This window comes from Vitis vinifera, chromosome 4, assembly GCF_030704535.1.
Source record: "Vitis vinifera cultivar Pinot Noir 40024 chromosome 4, ASM3070453v1".
Taxonomy (NCBI): domain Eukaryota; kingdom Viridiplantae; phylum Streptophyta; class Magnoliopsida; order Vitales; family Vitaceae; genus Vitis; species Vitis vinifera.
In genome coordinates, this window is record NC_081808.1 from 19,228,914 (window position 1) to 19,250,854 (window position 21,941).

At 38.1% G+C, this 21,941-nt stretch overlaps 1 protein-coding gene across 1 annotated transcript; it reads right to left on the reverse strand.

Moving 5' to 3' along the window:
• Nucleotides 1–14,977: 14,977 nt before the first annotated feature.
• On the reverse strand, nucleotides 14,978–18,428 carry LOC100247950 (probable NAD(P)H dehydrogenase (quinone) FQR1-like 2). The gene is made up of 2 exons (XM_002272994.4): nucleotides 17,610–18,428; nucleotides 14,978–15,440 (listed from the first exon to the last, which is right to left on the reverse strand). The coding sequence occupies exons 1-2, from the start codon at nucleotides 18,149–18,151 to the stop codon at nucleotides 15,212–15,214; spliced, it is 771 nt and encodes a 256-aa protein (XP_002273030.1). The 5' UTR covers nucleotides 18,152–18,428; the 3' UTR covers nucleotides 14,978–15,211.
• Between the last annotated feature and the right edge of the window lie 3,513 nt (nucleotides 18,429–21,941).

Here is a 21,941-nt window from a genome sequence, read left to right on the forward strand (position 1 = left end):
AACTACACAACTACAGAGAAAGAATTGTTAGCTGTGGTATTTGCTTTGGACAAATTTCGAGCTTATTTAGTGGGGTCTTTCATCATTGTGTTTACTGACCATTCAGCCTTGAAGTATTTATTGACAAAGCAAGATGCAAAAGCAAGGTTGATTAGATGGATTCTATTGTTACAAGAGTTCGATCTTCAAATCAAAGATAAGAAAGGAGTGGAGAATGTAGTAGCTGACCACTTGTCAAGGTTAGTTATAGCACATAATTCTCATCCCTTGCCTATCAATGATGATTTTCCTGAAGAATCACTCATGTTCCTAGTGAAAACTCCTTGGTATGCTCATATTGCTAATTATTTAGTAACTGGTGAAATTCCGAATGAGTGGAATGCACAGGACAGGAAGCACTTCTTCGCCAAAATTCATTCTTATTATTGGGAAGAGCCCTTTCTCTTTAAGTATTGTGCAGATCAGATTATTAGGAAGTGTGTCCCTGAAGATGAGCAGCAAGGGATTCTATCTCATTGTCATGAGAATGCATGTGGAGGCCACTTTGCCTCTCAGAAAACAGCCATGAAGGTATTACAATCAGGGTTTACTTGGCCATCTCTTTTCAAAGATGCCCATATCATGTGTAGGAATTGTGATAGATGCCAAAGGCTTGGAAAGCTAACAAAAAGAAATCAAATGCCTATGAACCCCATTCTGATAGTTGAGTTATTTGATGTATGGGGCATTGACTTCATGGGACCTTTCCCAATGTCTTTTGGTAATTCTTACATCTTGGTGGGGGTAGATTATGTTTCTAAATGGGTTGAGGCAATCCCCTGTAAACAAAATGATCACAGGGTGGTTCTCAAGTTTCTTAAAGAGAACATTTTCTCAAGATTTGGGGTGCCCAAGGCCATAATCAGTGATGGAGGTGCTCATTTTTGTAACAAACCTTTTGAAGCTCTGTTATCCAAGTATGGAGTGAAGCATAAGGTGGCCACACCTTATCATCCTCAGACTTCTGGGCAAGTTGAGCTAGCTAACAGGGAAATCAAGAACATCTTGATGAAAGTGGTGAATTCCAACAGAAAAGATTGGTCTATTAGGCTTCATGACTCATTGTGGGCATATAGAACAGCTTATAAGACTATTCTAGGGATGTCTCCCTATCGTCTTGTCTATGGCAAAGCATGCCATCTCCCTGTGGAAGTTGAATACAAAGCTTGGTGGGCCATAAAGAAGCTGAACATGGATCTGATTAAGGCCGGAGAAAAGAGATTTCTAGACCTTAATGAGATGGAGGAATTGAGAAATAATGCTTATATCAACTCCAAAGTTGCAAAACAGAGGATGAAGAAGTGGCATGATCAACTCATCTCCAACAAGGAATTTCAGGAAGGGCAAAAAGTTTTGATGTATGACACAAGACTCCATATCTTTCCTGGGAAGCTCAAGTCAAGGTGGATTGGTCCATTTGTTATTCACCGAGTATATTCCAATGGAGTGGTGGACTTATTGAATTCCAATGGCAAGGACAGCTTTAGAGTCAATGGATATCGTCTTAAGCCGTTCATGGAGTCATTCAAATCAGAAAAGGAGGCAATCAACCTCCTTGAACCTCAAAAAGCCTAAGGGAAATGGGTTTGCTGGACGTGGTTTAACCACAGTCCAAAATTTTTGTAAATTTTGTAAATTTTCAAGTTGTTTCCATGCTTTTGATTTTAGTTTTTGATCTTAAATCATGTTTTTAGGTGTGTTTTAATCGTTTTAAATGATCCCAGGTGGAAGAAATTTCAAGGAAATTGAAAAGAAAAAAATCGGGCCGAAATTGGAGCCGAAACAGAGCAAAAACAGGAAAAAAAACAGAGCTCTGCGAAATTTCGCAGGGTGAAGGAAACTTCTGCGAAATTGGCATTTTGCTGCCAACCCATTCCGCAGCACTATAGAAGCCTCTGCGAGTGTGTTTCGCAATTGCGAAAGTGGATTTGGCACACGAGTGCCACTTCGCAGAACAGTAGCATCCATTTCGCAGCTGCGAAACTCATTGCGAAGTGGTAAAGCCTGATTTCGCACCAAAAGTCCCTTTCCGCAGGGCATTTCGCAATTGCGAAAGTGGATTTGGCACACGAGTGCCACTTCGCAGCACAGTGACATCAATTTCGCAGCTGCGAAACTCACTGCGAAGTTGCTGCGAAAATGGCAAGTTGCTGCGAAATTGGCGTTTTGTTGCGAAACGTAATCTGACCCCTGGGCTTCCGTTTTTCCTATTTATACCGGTCAAAAGTGCTGCGAAAAGGGTTTCAAAAATCAGAGAGCCATTCTCGCAGCCCCTTCATCTTCTTCACCAAGCCACGCCGTTCGCTTTTCCGGTCGTCTTCTCCGTTTAGCAGCGCCGGCCAAAGATCGATAGCCCGAAATGGCACGAACGCGAGGAGCAAAATCTTCATCTCCTTCGAACCGCAAAAGGAGTCTGCGAAAGGAGCCAAGTCCAGGCTCTGTTCCAGAACCTGCTCCACAGCCTTCGCCGTCGAGACCACAACCTTCTCCAGGGAAGCCGACGCCACCAAAGCCGCCGGCAAGACGATATTTGACAAGATCAGGCGGTCAGCCATTGAAGAAGAAAGCCAGGGTTGAGAGCTCTGAACCAATCGATTTGACTGAGCAATCCCCTGAGAAATCACCAAATCCTTCACCGGTACAAATTCCAGTGCCGTCACCGGTTCCCTCGCCAATTCCCTCACCTGAAGCAACTCCAATTTCATCGCCGGTACCATCTCCGGCACCCCAAGAAAAAGTTCAGGAGCCTCAAGCGCCAATTCCAGAGCCCCAAATTGCAGCTGAAGCACCTCTGGAAGAAGTGATTCGAAGGCCATTGCTCCCCCAGCCCCCAATCGAAGGAAACTTGGATTGTCGAACACGGGCATTCCATTCTGAATTGAGCTTCGACTTAGCAGCATTCAGAGTGAGGCCAGAGCTTGCCCAATCCTTCCAGCTGCTGAGGAGATATCATATGGAGCATCTGCTAGCTCCAAGGGATTTTTTCTATCCCCGGGTAGTCACGGACTTCTACCAGACCATGACAACCAAAGAAGTAAGAAATCCAACTCTGATCCATTTCATAATTGATGGAAGGCATGGTATTTTGGGAGCAAGACACATTGCTGAAGCTCTGCAAATTCCTTTTGAGCCAACCCAATTCGACAATTTTAAAGCTTGGACAAATCCAACTGAGTTAGAGATGGTTAGCACCCTGTCCAGAGGAGCTGCAAATCGGTCACACCTGTTGAGGGGGGAGCTACCTCCAGTGATGTTTTTGATTGATGCCTTTTTGAGGCATAATATCTATCCCCTGCAGCATTGGACCCAAAGAAGGGGAGTTCTCTTGGAAGCTCTATACAAGATGTCTGAAGGATTCTTCTTTGGGCCTCATCATCTGATCATGGCAGCCCTTCTATACTTTGAGGAAAAGGTTCACAAGAAGAAGCTTCAAAGAGCAGATTGCATTCCACTCCTCTTCCCAAGGCTGCTATGCCAAGTTTTGGAGCATCTCGGATACCCCTCTGAGCCTCAGCAGGAAAGAAAGAGAATATGCCGTGAGCCATTTACCCTTGATAAATGGAATAATATGACGGCCTACAAAATTGATCAGCCTGGGCAGCCTCAGCCAGCAGCAAGGAGAGCTTCCCCAAGACATCCACCTGAAGGTATTACACTTGCTACTCCTGCCATCCCTCGAGCTTCACCAGCTGCACCTGCTCCATCACAGCCATCCACATCAGCTGAGCCGAGGATGGCCATCCCTATATCCGAATATCGAGAGCTGTGCCGAGCATTGGAGACTCTTACAGCTTCCCAGAGCAATCTTGCTCAGGAATTGGCAGCCATCAAAGCATGCCAGGAGCAGATGTTAGCCTCTCAGGCTCAACAAGCTGCCATCCTAAGGCAGCTTCAAGTCCATTTCGATCTGCCACAAGCTGTAGAGCCCTCCATTCCTACTACACCAGAGCCACACTCTCAGCCTTCAGAGTCTCAAGCTCCAGAGCCCGAAGCCTCAGCTGATCCAGCTACTGAGGAGGCAGATCCTTCTGCCTAGCACTATCACCCCATTTATCAGACATTATATATATTTGCTATTTATGTTTTTATGCATGTTTGTTTTGTTTTAGTTGAAATGAAATCCCAGTATTTTGGTATATATATGGGATCCCTTGTGTTACTTGTTTTTAGCATTGTAATTAAATGAACTCAAAGTAATACAAGTTGACTATTTCTTGTTAAAAGTTAGCATTAAATTCTCCTTATTTCCTTTTCTCACATATTCTATTCTTTTTGAAACATGTGGTTTTCCCCAATCAATATTCGAATTTGATATCAGCATGGAGGTACCACTTCCTCCCTTTTATTACAGTCACTCAAATCACATTGAGGACAATGCTCAGTTCGGTTGGGGGGTATGAGGAAGGAAGTATTCTAAACCTTTTTGGTATTGCAATTATATTGGTTAATTAGTTGTAGTCTTTACTTTTTACTCTTGTTACTCTATTCTCCATGAATTTTGAGGAAAATTTTCAAATTAAACCAAGAGAAATTGAACTGTTGTTTTTTCACTTGACTTAGAGTATGGATTATGCTTACTAAAGTAGTTCAATTGTTGAAACTTCTACTGAAATTGAAGTTAGTTCTTCCACTTTAAGCTATCCACACACTGTGCACATTAGTTTCCGATTATAAGATGAAAAGCTATTTCCCTCTTGACTTAGGATAATTTTGAGACTTGGTATATTTGACCTCAGTTGATAAAAATTGAAACACCCTGCAAAAGGCCAATGAGCCTTTGAAATAAAGAAAGTTGTTTGCTTGCCTTGAAACCCGAGCAAGGTCTGAGGGGCATATGGTGAAAGCCTTTAAAGCCTGGTGCCCTAAGCCTTAATTGGTTGGGAGTCACTGACCTCAATGCTCGTTACAAGGGTGAATAGGTAGAGTTAGCATATGGTAGATGCTTGGGTATTAGAAATTCATTCTTAAAAGTCCGGGGAAAAATCCGAGGAGTTAGTGGTTGAAAGATCCTTAAAACTTGGTGCCCTAAACCTTAATTGGTTGGGAGTCATCGATGGACCCCCATTACATGGACAAGTCAGAAAGAGTACCCCATAAAGCTACCTTGAAAAAAAAAAAAAAAAAAAAAAAAAAAAAAAAAAAAAAAAAAAAAAAAAAAAAAAAAAAAAAAAGATGAAAGTGTGTTCTTTTCTTATTGATTTTGGTCAGTTTGCTAAAGTGTTGAAAAGAGATAGGTTGGGGGGTGAGATTAGTAGCATTTTATTCTCGGAAGCTAAAGAACCAATACACATAGATTTTTGTGGAAGATTGAAGTTTAGTTCTTAGAAAGTGAAATGATTTTAAAACTTCAGTTTGCATAATGCACTCCCTTGATTGACAGTGTTTAGCATAAGTGTTATGACTCTTGTTGAGATTTGGGTTTGTATTTCTTTAATGATTCATGTGAGAATTAGATCATCATGCCACTTGAGAATTATTTCCTTTCAGCATGATGTTGTAAATTTTAGATTAGTTTGCTATTTATTTTTAATTTTCTCTCCTATATTGCTAAGGGACTAGAAATATGTCGGTTGGGGGGAGTGATTACTACTCAAAAAGTGCTATTTGATAGCCTTTAATTAATCCTTTTTAACACTTTTGAGTAGTAGTTTAGGCCTTTTAACTCAATTGACATGTTAAGGATCCTTTAAAGCAATTTTGATCACTTTGTGTAAGTTTTGGTGTTTTTGTTAGTATTTTGATCACCAAAGCAAGTCAAGAATGAGGAGAGCTATGAGGAATCTTGGGCAAAGTTGAGAATTCAATTGCCAAGAGTGAATCCGGATTGCAAGGAGAAAAAGCAAAGAGGATCAGTCATGGAGCATATTCTTGATGACAGTCGTAGCAGCCACTTTTGGAGCACTTTCTGAAGTCCAAATGATGCAAGTTATATACCATTTCAAAGCTCAGGAAGTCAACAATCCAATGCTTCAAACGGTGCGCGATTTGGAGTTGAAACGAAGAAGTTGCAGCCATTACAAGCCAGTCACTCTGAAGTGCTGCGGAATCAGCCTTTTGTTGCGAGAATTTCGCAACACTTTTGTACAGTAAGGTGTTTCTCCTTCTGACGATGCACGAACCATGCCGCGAGAAGGGAGCTGGAAACTTCAAGGTGGAAGCCAACTTTGCAGCCTGGTGAAGATAGCTTGGTCTTGCGAAATAATTTCGCAGCCCTCTTGGGTGTCTGCGAAATTTCGCAGGCACCACTTTTCTCCTGCGAAATGGCTCCTGAAGCCTCCCGAAGCTTGCTACCGACATTGGGAGATATTTTCCATTAGATTTTTTGTTGTCTAAATCCCAAAATACTCCTTGTAAACCACCAATTACATGATTCCTTAGTTTTTAAGTTAGTAAAAAGACCAAATATCTTTGTAACAATTAGTTTTATATTTTGTTGATATAAATACCTCTCGGGAGCCTGTTCTCGAGGAGGAGTTTTTTCTGTAAACGTTTGGTAAGCTAGTAAAGGTCTTTTCTTTCTACTGCCTTACCTTCTCACTTCGTATTTTTCATTTTATTTCTAAGTTATGAATTCTCTGAGGAGTTTTCCCCAGAGAATGAGTAACTAAACCTCCAATTCCTTGGAGCTAAGGTTGCCGGGGAAGGTTCCAAGTGCAAGAATGCAAAGCTCTGTGGTTTTAGCTAGTAATGAAGAGGAAGTGAAATCCTTTAGTGATTTCAATGTTTTTAGTTAACTTAAAACATCTTAGAGTCACCTGGGCCAACACTTGGTAAGGCAAGTGATTTCCAACCGTGGAAATGCACTAGTTTACCCCTTGCGAGCCTCTGGTAGGTGACTTCAAGGTAGGATTTTCCGGAATTACCAACACTTGGTAAGCTTTTGGACTCTTAGGAGGCATCCATTAGTTATCTCTTGCGAGTTTGTGAAGGGAATCCAAGGTTAAAGATCACCTTGAATGGTAAGTGCTCGTGAGAGGCATGAACCATTGCAAGTTGTATCAGTGAGAGAATTAAAGTGAAATCTAATTGAAGGAGTCTCTGTACATCACCGGTTAGAGAATTAACTATAAGTTGAATCTCTAATGCGAGGAAATGAACCATCTGACCGGAGCTATGTCTTTTGCATGAGGAACCACCCCAGTGAACCTAAATCTCCAAGGAATGCTTTTCTTCCTAAATTATTCCAAACTTCTGTTAAGTTAGTTATTTTAAATCTCAACCTTTACCAATCAAAGTTTGTGTTTTATTTCTTAAACTAACCGTGAAATGAAACAAAACCAATTCACTTGGAATTGGTATCCTTGATTGCTTGCAAATCATTCCCAGTGAACGATCCTTAGAGCCACTATACTATAGTAGCTTTGTATTTGCTACCCTAGTGTATGGTGTTATAGGTATAAATTTTGTTGATCACTTCCTCAATCAAGGAGCACCAGCTGAACACAAATCAGCTGAGACACCAATTGGGCATGAATCAGCCATGATAGATGTTTTTCAAGCATGCATGATCAAAGTTGGTTGTGGCATAGGAGGTTGGGACATGATAACATGGACCTCATTTCAACTCAACAAAAATGAACTTGTTAGAGGCCTTCCCAAAATAAATTTTCAAAAAGACAAAGTTTGTGAAGCTTGTCAAATGGGAAAGCAAATCAAAAACTCTTTTAAAAACAAAAATTTCATTTCAACAACTAGGTTTCTTAAATTGTTGCATATGCTTTTATTTGGTCCCTCTAGGATACCAAGCCTTGGAGGAAAATCTTATGCTTTTGTTATTGTGGATGACTTCTCTAGATACACTTGGGTCTTATTTTTAAGCCAAAAGAATGAAGCCTTTTATGAGTTTTCAAAGTTGTGCAACAAGGTTCAAAATGAAAAAGGTTTTACAATTACTTGTATAAGAAGTGATCATGGGAGAGAATTTGAAAATATTGATTTTGAAGACTATTGCAATGAGCATGGTATTAACCACAATTTTTAGGCTCCTAGAACTCCTCAACAAAATGAGGTAGTTGAAAGGAAAAATAGAACTCTTAAAGAAATGACTAGAACCATGCTAAATGAAAACAATTTACCAAAATACTTTTGGGCCGAAGTGGTTAACACTTCTTGTTATGTTTTAAATAGAATTTTATTAAGGCCTATTCTTAAGAAAACTCCCTATGAGCTTTGGAAAAACAAGAAACCCAACATTAGTTATTTCAAAGTCTTTGGGTGCAAATGCTTCATATTAAACACCAAAGACAATCTTGGAAAATTTGATGCAAAATCGGATGTTGGAATTTTTCTTGGTTACTCAACTTCAAGTATAGCCTTTATAGTTTTTAACAAAAGAACCATGGTTGTTGAGGAGTTCATCCATGTTATTTTTTATGAATCTAACAATTCTCTCCAAGAAAGAAAGAGTTTTGATGATGATTTAGGCTTGAAGACCTCCATGGGAAAATTACAAATTGAAGATAGAAGGCAACAAGAAGAAGTTGTAGAGGATCCCAAGAAAGAAGAATCACCTTTGGCACTACCTCCTCCTCAATAAGTACAAGGTGAATCAAACCAAGACCTCCCTAAAGATTGGAAGTTTGTCATCAACCACCCACAAGATCAAATTATAGGTAATCCATCTAGTGGGGTAAGAACTAGATCATCTCTTAGAAATATTTGCAATAATCTTGTTTTTATCTCTCAAATTGAACCTAAAAATATAAAAGATGCTCTAGTTAATGAAAATTGGATGATTGCTATGCAAGAAGAATTAAACCAATTTGAAAGAAGTGAAGTATGGGAATTAGTGCCAAGACCTCAAAATCAAAGTGTTATTGGAACTAGATGGGTCTTTAGAAATAAAATGGATGAAAATGGCATAATTATAAGGAATAAAGCAAGATTGGTAGCCCAAGGTTTTAATCAAGAAGAAGGGATAGATTATGAAGAAATCTTTGCTCCCATAGCTAGATTGGAAGCCATTAGGATGCTACTTGTCTTTGCATGTTTTAAAGGCTTTGTTTTATATCAAATGGATGTGAAAAGAGTTTTATTAAATGGCTTTATAAATGAAGAGGTATATGTTGAACAACCACCCGGTTTTTAAAGTTTTAACTTTCCTAATCATGTTTTTAAACTTAAAAAGACACTTTATGGTTTGAAACAAGCACCTAAAGCATGGTATGAAAGATTGAGTAAATTTCTTTTGAAAAAGGGTTTTAAAATGGAAAAAATTGACACAATTCTTTTCATAAAAACCAAAGAAAATGACATGCTCTTAGTGAAAATATACGTTGATGATATCATTTTTGGAGCTATTAATGTCTCTCTTTGTGAAGAATTTTCTAAATGCATGCATAGTGAGTTCGAAATGAGCACGATGGGAGAACTTAACTTCTTCCTTGGACTTCAAATCAAGCAACTAAAGGAAGGAACCTTCATCAATCAAGCAAAGTATATAAGAGATCTCCTCAAAAGGTTCAATATGGAGGAAGCCAAAACAATGAAGACTCCAATGAGTTCATCCATCAAACTTGACATGAATGAGAAAAGTAAGTCCGTCAACTCAACTATGTATAGAGGCATGATAGGTTCTTTACTATATTTGACCGCTAATAGACCCGACATCATGTATAGTGTATGCTTGTGTACTAGATTTCAATCTTGTCCTAAAGAATCTCATTTAAGTGTTGTAATACGAATTCTTAGATATTTAAAAGGGACAATGGACATAGGCCTATGGTATCCTAAGGGTGATAACTTTGAATTAATTGGATACTCGGATGCCGACTTTGTCAGTTGTAAAGTTGAGAGGAAAATCACTAGTGACACTTGTCATTTCCTAGGACACTCACTTGTTTCATGGCATAGTAAGAAGCAAAATTCGGTAGCTTTGTCTACGGCGGAAGCCGAATACATAGCAGTCGGTTTATGTTGTGCACAAATCCTTTGGATGAAACAAACACTTAGGGATTGAAATTTGATTTTTGAGCATGTTCCTATTAAATGTGATAACACTAGTGCCATAAACATTTCAAAAAATTCGATGCAACACTCTAAAACTAAGCATATAGAGATTAGACACCATTTTATTAGAGACCATGCACAAAAATGTGACATTACACTTGAATTTGTAAGCACAAAAGATTAATTTGCCGATATTTTTACAAAACCCCTAAGTGAAGAGCAATTTGTTGATATTAGAAGACAACTAGGGGTGATTTCTTTATGATCAAATAATTGCTTGATGAATTCTTGATTGAATATATCTTATGATTGCGTGAATTTCATATCATATGCATTATATAGAAATAATCTTAGGAAAAATGTCAAATTTTGATCAAAAATCAAAATTCCTTTGGCATTGGACATAAAAAATTAGGGATTTCAATTAAAAAGGACAGGGGAAGGGATCACGAGACAAGAAAATGCAAAAAAATTGGCCCGTTGACCGTTGACCGCTGACCAAGACTCAACCGGTCGACCGGTTCATCGGGGCTAGGAATTTAAAAAGCCCCCGCGCTTCATTTTTCACCTGTTCTCCTCCATACCTTGAAGACTCTTCACATCATTGATTCCAAAAGTCAGTTTTGGCAAGATTTCGGATTGATTGTAGGCTATGGATTTGATTTTGGGGCGTCTTGAGGCTAGGGTTTTAATTTGAAACCCAGGGTTTCAGTTTTTGGGGGTGATTTCTCTCTGACCGCATGCCTCAAGCTTGGATTCAACCTCATCTACGTGCGCCTAGGGCTTCGGGTTGGTGTTTGCTCTTTCTTGTTTGATTTCATTCTCCTTTTAGACTTCTCCTTCTCCTTATTCCATTTGTTGGATGGCTCCCAGGCGAGAGACGGGCATCTCCAGGGCTCAGGGCAAGCGCCCTGCTGAGCCATCTCAGCTTGAGCAGACGGAGGCTCGTCGAAAGGCGAGGTATGACACGACCCTCTTCAATTCCGTCGAAGACTATTAGCGATACAAGAAAAAATTCGCCTAGAGAAAAGTCGTCTTAGGGAGAAGTATCAATTTCTCCCAACTTCAGCACTTCGGGTTTGAAGGACTCTTCGGTTGGATGGGATGACTGCCATTTTAGACGATTTTCGAGCCGATCTTCCCGACTTTGGTGCGGGATTTTTATTCCCGGGCGACTTATGAGCTTGGAGGACCAGTCTTGTCCACAGTTAGAGGAGTTGAGATTGGATTGAGCTCGGAGAGTATATGCCACATTCTCGACATTCCTTTAGTTGGATTCCGAGTGTATGAGAAGGTGTGACCCACTATGCCGGGATTCGAGCCTAGAGAGGCTGTTCAGAGGTTGTGTGGACTCACAGATGCCTAGGGGATGGGCAAACCATCGGCACACAGCCTGACCGTGCCCTACCGAGTCCTTCATCACATGATTTGCTCCATCTTATTGCCACGAGGAGGACATCGAGACGAGGTCTCCTACCTTGAGGCATTTATTGTGAACTCGATCCTCATCGGGAGATGGATTCACGTGAGATATCTGATGATGATGCATATGATATCCTGCGTTGAGAGCACGACACGAGTACTCCCCTACGACCGCTTCCTTACTCAAGTATTCAAGGATGCCGGGGTCGACTTGAGTAGAGTGACGGACTTCGAGGCCCCCACTAGCTATGGCACGTACGATGAGCAGTCCTTGGGGCAAATGAAGTTCGAGAAGGCACCCGATGACTCTTAGGTTAGGAGATTTGAGTGACAAGCCCGAGGTTAGGGACAGATGCATCCTAGAGCAGAGGAGGAGGCCGAGATCAGAGAGATGGAGGATGGGTTAGACTCTCAGAGGGATTTTGAGCAGAAATGGTCTGAGCTTGACATTCGGTTAAAGGGTATTCATGTTAAGGCCACTTTCTCAGAGCCTATGATGACTGAGCCGTCTTACACAACATGACCATCATCTCAACCATCATTTACCGAGTTTCCTCACACAGAGCTACCATCTCACGCTCCTCACGCTCTTGATCATGCGCATTGGATGGATGTCTCAGTTCAAATCAGCTCTCTTGGGACTAATATGGAGGAGTTTGCTTTAGTCCATGACACTCGTTTTACTCTATGGAGGAGCACATGGATCAGTATCAGACTGGAGTCACTTCTCGATTTGAGCACTTCCAGCAGAGATTTGAGCGCATAGAAGAGCGTATGGATTGGCAGCAGGCTACATTCGAGCATCTCTAGCAGAGCATTGATTGCATTGAGAGTCGCCAGGCGAGTCAGCATGAGGAGATGATGGCTTATCTCCGCTCTGTGTTTCCTCTTCCACCCCCTCAGCCTTGAGATTATCTAGAGTTCTCCCTCTGTTTCTTTTTTATGTTGCCAAATGGGAAGAAATATATAGGATCTAGGAGACCCTCATGCATGTCATTGTCATCATTGTCATATCTATTTTGTTTAGCATATGTTTTCATGTACATGTGAGGTTTCCATATATATATATATTATAATATTTTCATGATCCATTGCTTCCTATTCAAATTTTCGTGTTTTACATTGTTTCTTATTAAAAATTGTTTGATTGATCCATGATTGGTTTGAGGGGGAGATTTTTTTTTTCTCTTAGATAACCAAGGTTTGTCATCATAAAAAATGGGGAGATTGTTAGTCCAAGGGCTCTCCTAATCGGGTTTTGATGATAATAAACCATGGTTAAGTGATTAATTTGTTTAATGGTTAAAAATCTCAGGCATAAACTCAAAAATTCATCAAATGACCAAATGGATACAAGATCGAGACCCTTGGAAGACTTGTGATCATAGGAAACTAATGTAAGATGAATGCATAAGTGCACTTAGGATTTTTATACGTTTCATGCAACTTAGAAAACTCGGTTTATTCTTTAAAACTTCGATTTCATTAAAACCCGAGTCTTTAACTAATGTACCTTAGGCAAAATGTTTTATAATTGGCTTAATAATTCACCTAAAGACCTTGCCTAAGTGTTAGAAAAGAAAGGAATTAAAAAAATAGGTTTTCGGGGCCAAAAAGGCTCAACCGGTCGAGGTTATGGCCAACCGGCTCAACCGGTTGAGGAACCAGTTGACCGGTTGTGCTCGTCCAGTCGAGGACCAGTCGAGGGAGGCCAAAAAGTTTCTCTCTCTTCCGGTAGCCTTCTCTTCCTGGTCGAGGGGATTATCTTACCGATCGAGGTCCGGTCAAGGACCGGTCGAGGTTCGGTCGAGGCAACGGTAACCTGTCATACATTAAATGCTCCAACGGCTAGTGAACCGGTTGACCCCTAACTTGACCGGACGAGGTTACCTTTTGCTGTTTGTGACTCCTGAGCTTAGAAACCTATAAATTGATAGCTCCACTTCATTTATTGACAAGAGAACACTTGCATTCAATAGCCTACCTACTTGTTCTTGATCAAAAAGCTCTCATTTCTTTCATAGTGCATTAAATCACTACTTGCATATCCTTTAGTGCACTCTTGTGTGTCATCCTAGCTTTGTCTTGTATTTGAGCTATCCTTAAGCTAGGTTGAGGGATCATTTCTTGTAAAAATCTAAGTGTCAAAGCCTTCAAGAGATTTGAATCTTGAAGAGATTATGTAAGAACTCATTGGAGCCAGAATCCAAGTGTAAGAAAATTGGAAGCTTGGTTGAAGCTTCAAGTTAGTGGAACCCTCACTCGGTTAGGAGATTGAGGAGAATGGACGTAGGCAAAGAAGTTCCGAATCACTATAAACCCGAGTTTGAATTCTCTAAACTCTATCTCTTTATTTTACTTATATTGTGTTTGAATTTGTTGTGATTGAAAAGATTTTGTTGTGATTGAATTTGTTGGAGACATTAAGTAAAGATAAAGGTTTTCCAAATCTATTTTTATTGAAGTTTCAAGTTAGCATAGAGCTTGAAGAGACTTATAAGTGTCCATTGGAGCCATTAAATCCAAGTCTAGAGCTCGAAGGCCTGGAGTTGGAAGCCTTTGATATAAACCCCTACTTGGAAAGGAGTTTGAGAAGAGTAGACATAAACGAGATTTATTGAACCACTATAAAAATAAGTTTACATCTCTCTTCCCTACACTATTTACATTTATTATTTTATTATTTGATCAATCGCAATAGTTTTCTAAAAAGTTTTAACAATCAAACTCACCTCATCTTTAGTGTTTTTCTTTAATATAATTAGTTTTACTTCAAAAATATTATGATTGAGAATTAACTTCCACAATACTAAAACAATCATAATTTTCCATTCATGGAATTCATTGCTGACTATCCTTTGACTTTGTCACACGGATAAAAAAAGAAAAAAAATAGACAATATAAGGGAAAAATAAAGTTAATTGCTCACGTTCCATAATTTTTTTTCAGGTCCATCCATGAAGAAGAGAGAGGAAAAAAATTTGTGTTGAAAAGAAACAAAGTGATAATAGGTATTTTTGCCTCACACTGTATTTACTATTTTTTGTAATGATATTCGAATATATTTAATTTAAAATTTTTATTTTGCTAGGGAGGGTTGCAGTTACAATCTCCATTTTCCATTTGATGGACAGGGTTACAAGTTGCTATATCTCACTTTGTGCGGGTCTTTCTAGTGATATCAAAACCCTCCTCTTTCAACAGCATGTCTGACAAAATAGAAGAGATTTAAGCCACTACAAATGATTTTTAATAAAAGAGAAACAAAAAATGACTTCAAAATATTCATTCTCAATTCTCATATATGTACCCAACATTGGAAGAAAGTAATTTCACGTCCCCTACTCCTTTAGTTTTGTAGTCATTCTCCTTGGCTCCCTGTTTCCAGCAAGGAAAGAGATGATTTTGTTTCGATGCCATGTCCAAAATTAACAGAGGAGGTGATGAGTCTACAACAATGGAGAATGACTCATGATTCATCGATACTGATTTGAAGGACTGGAAGGAGAAAAAACATTAAGTCCACAGTGCCATAGGTGAAAGAATAAAATATACAAGAAGAGCACATCCCACAAACTCGCATTATTATTTAAATAATATCAGACAGAAGAATACAGCTCTTTAAACAGAGTAGGACAAGAGCAAGGAACTGACACCAAAAGAAAAAAAAAATTGTGTCTCACTGAAACATGAGAAATACCACGACTAATCACAGAACAATTATATTTAAATCAATAAAGGGAGGAAAGATACAGCTGCAGATTTAATGGGCCAGAAAAGGTTGAAATCAGGATAATGCCATCAAGCTTGGGCAAGTCTTTTAACCACTGCAGCCATATATTTGCCCTGATGCTCTGCAAGTGCCAGCTCTGTTTCACTTGGTTGCCTTGTGCCATCACCAGCAAAAACTCCAGCCCCATATGGAGAACCCCCGCGAATGGAGTCCATCTTAAACATACCAGCCCCAAAGGTGTACCCAATAGGAACAAACAGCATTCCATGATGAGCTAACTGGGTGATTGCGGTCCACCTGCAAAAGAAATGAATATAGGATATAATGTAATGCAGAAAACTCAAATTTTCTCACTCACAGATAATTTTGTACCATCACATCCAACCAAAGTCCAACCCAACACCACATTACAATAGAAAAAACCATATTAAGAAAAATTAATTGAACGGAATTTTATTCATTTATAATTTTTTTATGTTTCCTATAATATATGAAACACAGAGAGAGACATATAAGGGGGAGTGTGGTTAAGAAGGTTTAAGGTTAAGAGAACAGTTATTAAGCAAAACTCGAACACTAACCTTCTTCATCCCCTCACCCAGAATTTTATTCATCTGGAGAGGTACATTATGCATACAGAAATCCTAACCAAACAAATGAAAGGTACATAATATTAAACCTCACAAATTGAAGCAGACCAATTTTGAAACATTAGCACAGGAAAAGTCATAACTGAATATTCAATGAAAAGAAGAATGCAACTTAAGATCCTCCTCTTGTGAGGGTCTGAGAATAAATATCTGTATCTAGCTGATATCCAACATGACAAATGAGTGGATGGCTTGTGAAAGTAATCCACGGCAGCTCAAACAGATTCCACACAAAATTTGGGGTCATTAATGATCTCTTGGGAATCCCAACTTTGGAACAGTATTACACCAAGCACAATGTGCTGATGGCAAGAACATGGATTTGGATTAGAGAAAATTAAACTTTCCTCAAAACTTCCAATACAGGTAGTCAATGAAAAATGTTCGATTCTTTCATAGGAATGATAATGTCCAGTTTCAAAGTAGAGCAGCACAATTTTTTTTGTTTTAAAGAAGATGAACTTCTATCCCCAATTCAGCACAACTTGGATTCTCCATGATAATTCAAGCCAAGATTTATTGACTGTACTACAATTATATTTCACAAAGAGATAATAAAATTTTCTCCTTATACCACGACATAAAACATTGTCCATTGGGACCGAAAAATCTAAGCATGGCAATGAAACTCAATATTGATTTACGAGACAAATGAGGAATTAATCAATCTTGGAGATGTGGACTAAAGAAAAAGAATATTGAACTACAATCAAAAGATCTGGCAACATTCAATGAGGCTGAAAGTTGTTAAGGTTATAACATAAAAAAATTGTTCATGATGGACAATGGCAAAACAGCACAAACCCAATCCAACCCAATAACAAACACAATTACTCATGCCCCCTCCTCCTCTGCCACCCCAACCCCCTCCCCTTAACACACAGGACACCCAGTTCTTCACATTTGTATTCCATTTTTTTTTGTAAATTTTATGGTCAAACTTAACCATCAAAGCAGATAGTTTGCCTATCAGTTGATCAGCTAGAGACAGTCATATACCCTTGATGGACGCATAGTCAAGGAGACCCAATTCTATTATATAGTTAAGAAGTAGAATTTTGTTTACTATTATGCTCCACAATATACTTCACTTGTTAACTTTAGAATTTCTAACTATCTATGTAACGGTTCAATCTCTCCCATATAGATATTTTCCTCTTTAGAACCAATGAGTCCTCATGAATTTAAAATGCATCTACACAGTTAAAAGAAACATACTGCATATATACTGTGAGGAATTTCTTCTCCTATCCTTTGAGTCCATTGAGTCCATGTCTACATGGTTAAAGGAAGCAAACTACATATGTAGTGTTAAGATCTTTTTCCCTTATCCATATTCATTCTCCATGCACAAACAAAGACATTGTTGTATCCATGGTACCCATGAGATGTCACTTAGATAAACAAACATCCCTCACGAGGCCAGACAATAGAGTCCCACACCGATGTATGGGACTTTGTAATGGCCAACTCTCTCCCATGTAGATATTATCAGCTTAGGGCCAATGGGTCCTCAGTCTTTCAAAGAGTGTCTACAAGATTAATTCTTCTCCACTGGATGTGGGTCATCGCAGTCTACCTCTAATGTTATTTATAGAAATAAGATACCAACATGATTTCAGTCACAATGGCGTTCACAAAGTGATATTGCCAAGTGTTATGATATTTTTCAATTCTGTAACTCATAATCTAATGTACTAACAAGGCAATACCAAGATCACATTCAACAGCAATTCACTTTTCAATCAGACAATAACAAGTTACAACTTGCAAATCCGAGTAAAGCAATCAGGAGAGGTTGAAAAAGAAGGCTTACGCAGTGGTTTCTTGGCCACCTCCTTGAGTCCCAGTGCTCACGAAGAACCCCGCCGGCTTGCCGGCGAGCTGCTGCTCCTTCCACAACTGCCCCGTTGAATCAAAGAAAGCCTTCATCTGAGCAGCCATACATCCATACCTCGTCGGAAACCCAAACAGTATCCCATCAGCCGTCGTCAACTCCGCCGCGGATATCTCCGGAATATCGTCGGGCTTGGGCGGCGCCTTCATCTGCTCCAACACCTCAATTGGCAACGTCTCAGGAACCCGAAACAAAAGCCCCTCAAGTCCATCAACCCCATCCACACCCTTCTTCATCCTCCGAGCCAAGCCTTCAACGTGGCCGTACATGGAATAGAACACGACGAATATCTTCAATTTGGCAATTGGATCAGTGACTACGCCGTCCACATCCAATGCGGGGGCCTCGGGGCTGTTGTCCTGGGCCGGAATGGGGGCGTCCCTGGCGCTAGGTGGGCCTTCATCGGCTGTCGCCGAGGGTAATTTTTTCTTGCTGGGAACACAGCCTCCTCCTTTCCCCATAATTCAAGAATTGAATAACGGGCACTGCAATGATCCAATATCGATGAAGAGAAAGAAAATGAAAATTGTGACCTAGAAAGAATGGTTGCAGATGGAGAAATCCAAGTCTAAGTCCGAGAAAGACGACAAAGAAGAAATCAATACATTTTCATACTGGGTGCCTTTTGACCCAACATCCAGCCCAGGTTTCTCCTCCCGCTCTTGATCCGAATCATGAAGTATGAACACATCCCCTCTATTCTCTCCCTCACACTTTGTGCGAAATGCGAATATCCGATGTGGATTTGAGATTAGGAGTTAAATAAAGATTCAACACGGTGTCGTTTTGACAATGTTGAACCAAAGCGTGTTGTAGAAAGTTAGGCCGTTTGGGTAAGACAGCTAAGACATGACGTTTTATTTGTGAAACGACGACGTTCTAGATGTCCTTCTCCGTAGGTCCCACGGAATGACCTCTTTTTGGGCCATCCTTTATTCCTTTCCCAAATCTCCTGTCCCTAAAAACTTCCTCTAAAAACCACACCCTTTTAGGCATGTACATTTTACCTTTTTTTCTCATAATCAATATATAAATTACTAAATTAGAATTTAAATGTCCCCCCTCCAAAAAAAAGAGCACATGTTACCTCGAGCCGTTGGGCCAATGTACTTTAATCTTTGTTTTCAACAGCCATCGGCCCATCCTCTGTCTCTAATCATTTTGCCAAGACACTATACCCGGTAATATCACACTTGGCCTTTTTTTTTTTTTTTTAACAAAAAATGGAAATATATCTCCAAGTCTTATTTCTTGACATTTTTTTCCTTCTTCCTTTATCTCAAATAAAGAAAAAAAAATACAAATAAGCTGAAAATGCTTCAATCATGAGGTGGGGTTTTGATTTTCAACCATAAACATGGTCATGGGTTGAAAATTTTGCCCATGAATTAGATTGGGAATTATTTGAAACTTCCATCTATAGTGAGGTTTTTCTTAAAATAATATTATTTTGGAGTTTTGACCTAAAATATTCTCTTTTAAAAAAATATTTTATAAAATAGATTTGGTTTCAAAATAATTTCTTATTTAGTGTGATTTTACCGTGTAAGCATCCATATTGTAAAGTTGTAATTAAAGGTTATGATTTTGATTTTTTTTTTTAAATATTCAAAACCATCATCATTAATTACGATTTTAGATTGAATTTTATTTTAAAATTGTAGTTGGTGACTATAGTTTTAAACTTAATTTCAATTTTTTTTATATTTATTACATGTAAGAGGTTAATAATTTATAATGCCCATTTTTTTAAAAATAAAACTAATAAAAATATTTTTATATTAAATTAAAAATACCAATGATTTGAATATTAATAAATAAAAAATAATGTAATCTAAAATTTAAATTTAAAATCATACTTGATAATTACGATTTTGACCATGTTAAAAAAAATTCAAAACCAACTTCAAATCTATGATGTGGATGCTTATACGTCGGAAACATATTAGATTGAAAATTATTTTGAAACCTAATCTAAATTTGGATTTTTATTTTTAAAGAATAATAAAGTCATTTGTCACCAAATTTTTGTTTCTTTGGCATTGGCCATTGGGGAAGATTTATCTTTCCTGCTACTTTCAGTGTCCTTTTCTTTTGGTTGGCCTGTAGACAATAAGTCACAAGCCGTGTTGATATTGGCTTCTAAGACTAGTTTCGCTTATAGCTCCACCTCCACCAGATTTAACGTACGAATAGTCCATTCAAATTTAACCAGGCATGTTCCGGTGGAATCCAATCTAATTCTTCGAGTAAACAATCTAACTGTTTTTTTTTTTTTAAGATTTATGTCTTATATTCATTGCAGTCAACTAATTATACACATACAAAGTTTAAAAATAATGCGTCCACATAGCTTAAAACATGGACCTAACATAATAAAAACTTGTAATAAAAAATTGATATTGATATTAATATGAATTAAGATTTCTATCATAAAAATTAGTTCATTCTTTATTTCGTGTCTAAATTTATTTTTTTAGTTCATTTAAATGCTATAAAAGTGAAGTTAATCTATGCATGTGAGATCATATTTCTAGTGTTGCCATCGGCTTCCATAGAAATGATAACTCTAATAATTTCTTTATCTTCAATGCTCCCTAATTTTCAAGAATTAGTCACTTCAACCGGCTTCAATGGTTATATAAGTAGCCAAAGTCCAAACGAGATGGATGATTGTTGTACCAACCATTCTTCTTACTCTCGATCCCAATAAGGAAAAAGGGCAATTCATAACAAAATTTTCATATTGTTGATTCCTAGGTGTGGTGCTTCTTCCCCTATGCCACTTATTGGTATTAGTGGAGTAAGATTGATCTCAAATATAGAACCTATAGAATCTAATCTCTAAGGAATATATGATCATCTTAGGGTCTTACTTATAAGTTACAGTCACTATAAATTTTTGGCATAAACTCAATATTATCTCAAGGATAAGAGATTTTACAATATAACAGTTGTATGATATCATAATTATTTGATAGTCTTATATTATGCACATCATCGGTTTTATTCAATATATAACCATACATGTTAATACACTTAACATAGAAAACCATCTTAATGAGCAAAACTAGTTATCCTCTAATTATAAGGTAGTGCACTACAGTTTCAAATGGATTATCTAAATCCATAAAACGATAATAAACAAATTATTTACTTTTTAAAAAACTCATCACTCAAATTTTTCATGCAACTCCAAATTCATTCAAGTCATATACAATATAAAATATGTTAAATCTGAATGCTCATGTAATATAATACAATACATGAAATATAATAGATAGAATTGAAAACCCGATATCTTATTAAATAAATAATAAATCAAAATATATTATATCATATTATACTTTTAAGGGTTTTATCTTAGCATACTTCCAAAATTTGACAAAAAGTTCATCCAAATTTAACATGCACACGGCCCTTATAAAAGAGGGCTTTGTGGCCTTCATCTGATATAGTTAAACATAGGCTACTTTATTAACAAGCTTAACATAAAGTTGTTTTAATACTCAATTCATGGAAGAGATTTTCCCATCAAAATCAATTTAAAAAAATATAAAATATTTTATTAAAAAATTTCCTAAGTGCACTATTCATCAAATTTTGTAATCACTTTGCTTAAGTGAGTTGTCCACATTTCTTGCTGCCAAAGAACAATAAAGTTGATTAACCTTGAGGCATACAGCTTTCATTGTTTGTTGTTAATTATTACACTTGTTTTTCACAATAATAATAATAACAAAGGGAAGAATCAAGAAGTGTTTTAGGAACAATAGGATGCCATGCTTTACCTAACACTCTTCATAACCTATGTCATATTCAAGGTCCTTGTGCTCTCCAAGTTTCTTAGAGTGCTAGTAATGCCTGAGTCTTCTTTTTGGCTGCTTTAGCTTAATATTATATTTCATCTCAATCTTTAGGTTATCATTTTCTTGCTTATGGATTGTATCCAACTCCAAAAGCTAATGGGTTATGTTTGAGTGTCACTAATTCTTGCAATAATTCTCAATCGTGTATCTTTTCATCTTCTTTCTCCTTTTCCTAAGTTTGCAGGGTGTTAGACATCTAAAGCAATTCCTCATGTTCTAGGCACTTATTGTCATTATCAGTGAACTTTGTTACCAAGCCTACAAAAATGGGGAGTATCCATGATAAATTAAAGCCAAGAACTTCCACATGCTAACAATAGGAATTTCTCATAACCTTTCCTATCCTTGGGGTTTAGAGTTAATGGAGCCATAATAGCCTCTT

Bases quoted from the DNA above. Each gene is read 5' to 3' on its own strand.
- LOC100247950 (XM_002272994.4), bottom strand. From the start codon at position 18,151: ATGGGGAAAGGAGGAGGCTGTGTTCCCAGCAAGAAAAAATTACCCTCG. The intron at 15,441-17,609 runs GTAAGCCTTCTT...TTTCTTTTGCAG, and splicing joins GGTGGCCAAGAAACCACTGC to GTGGACCGCAATCACCCAGT.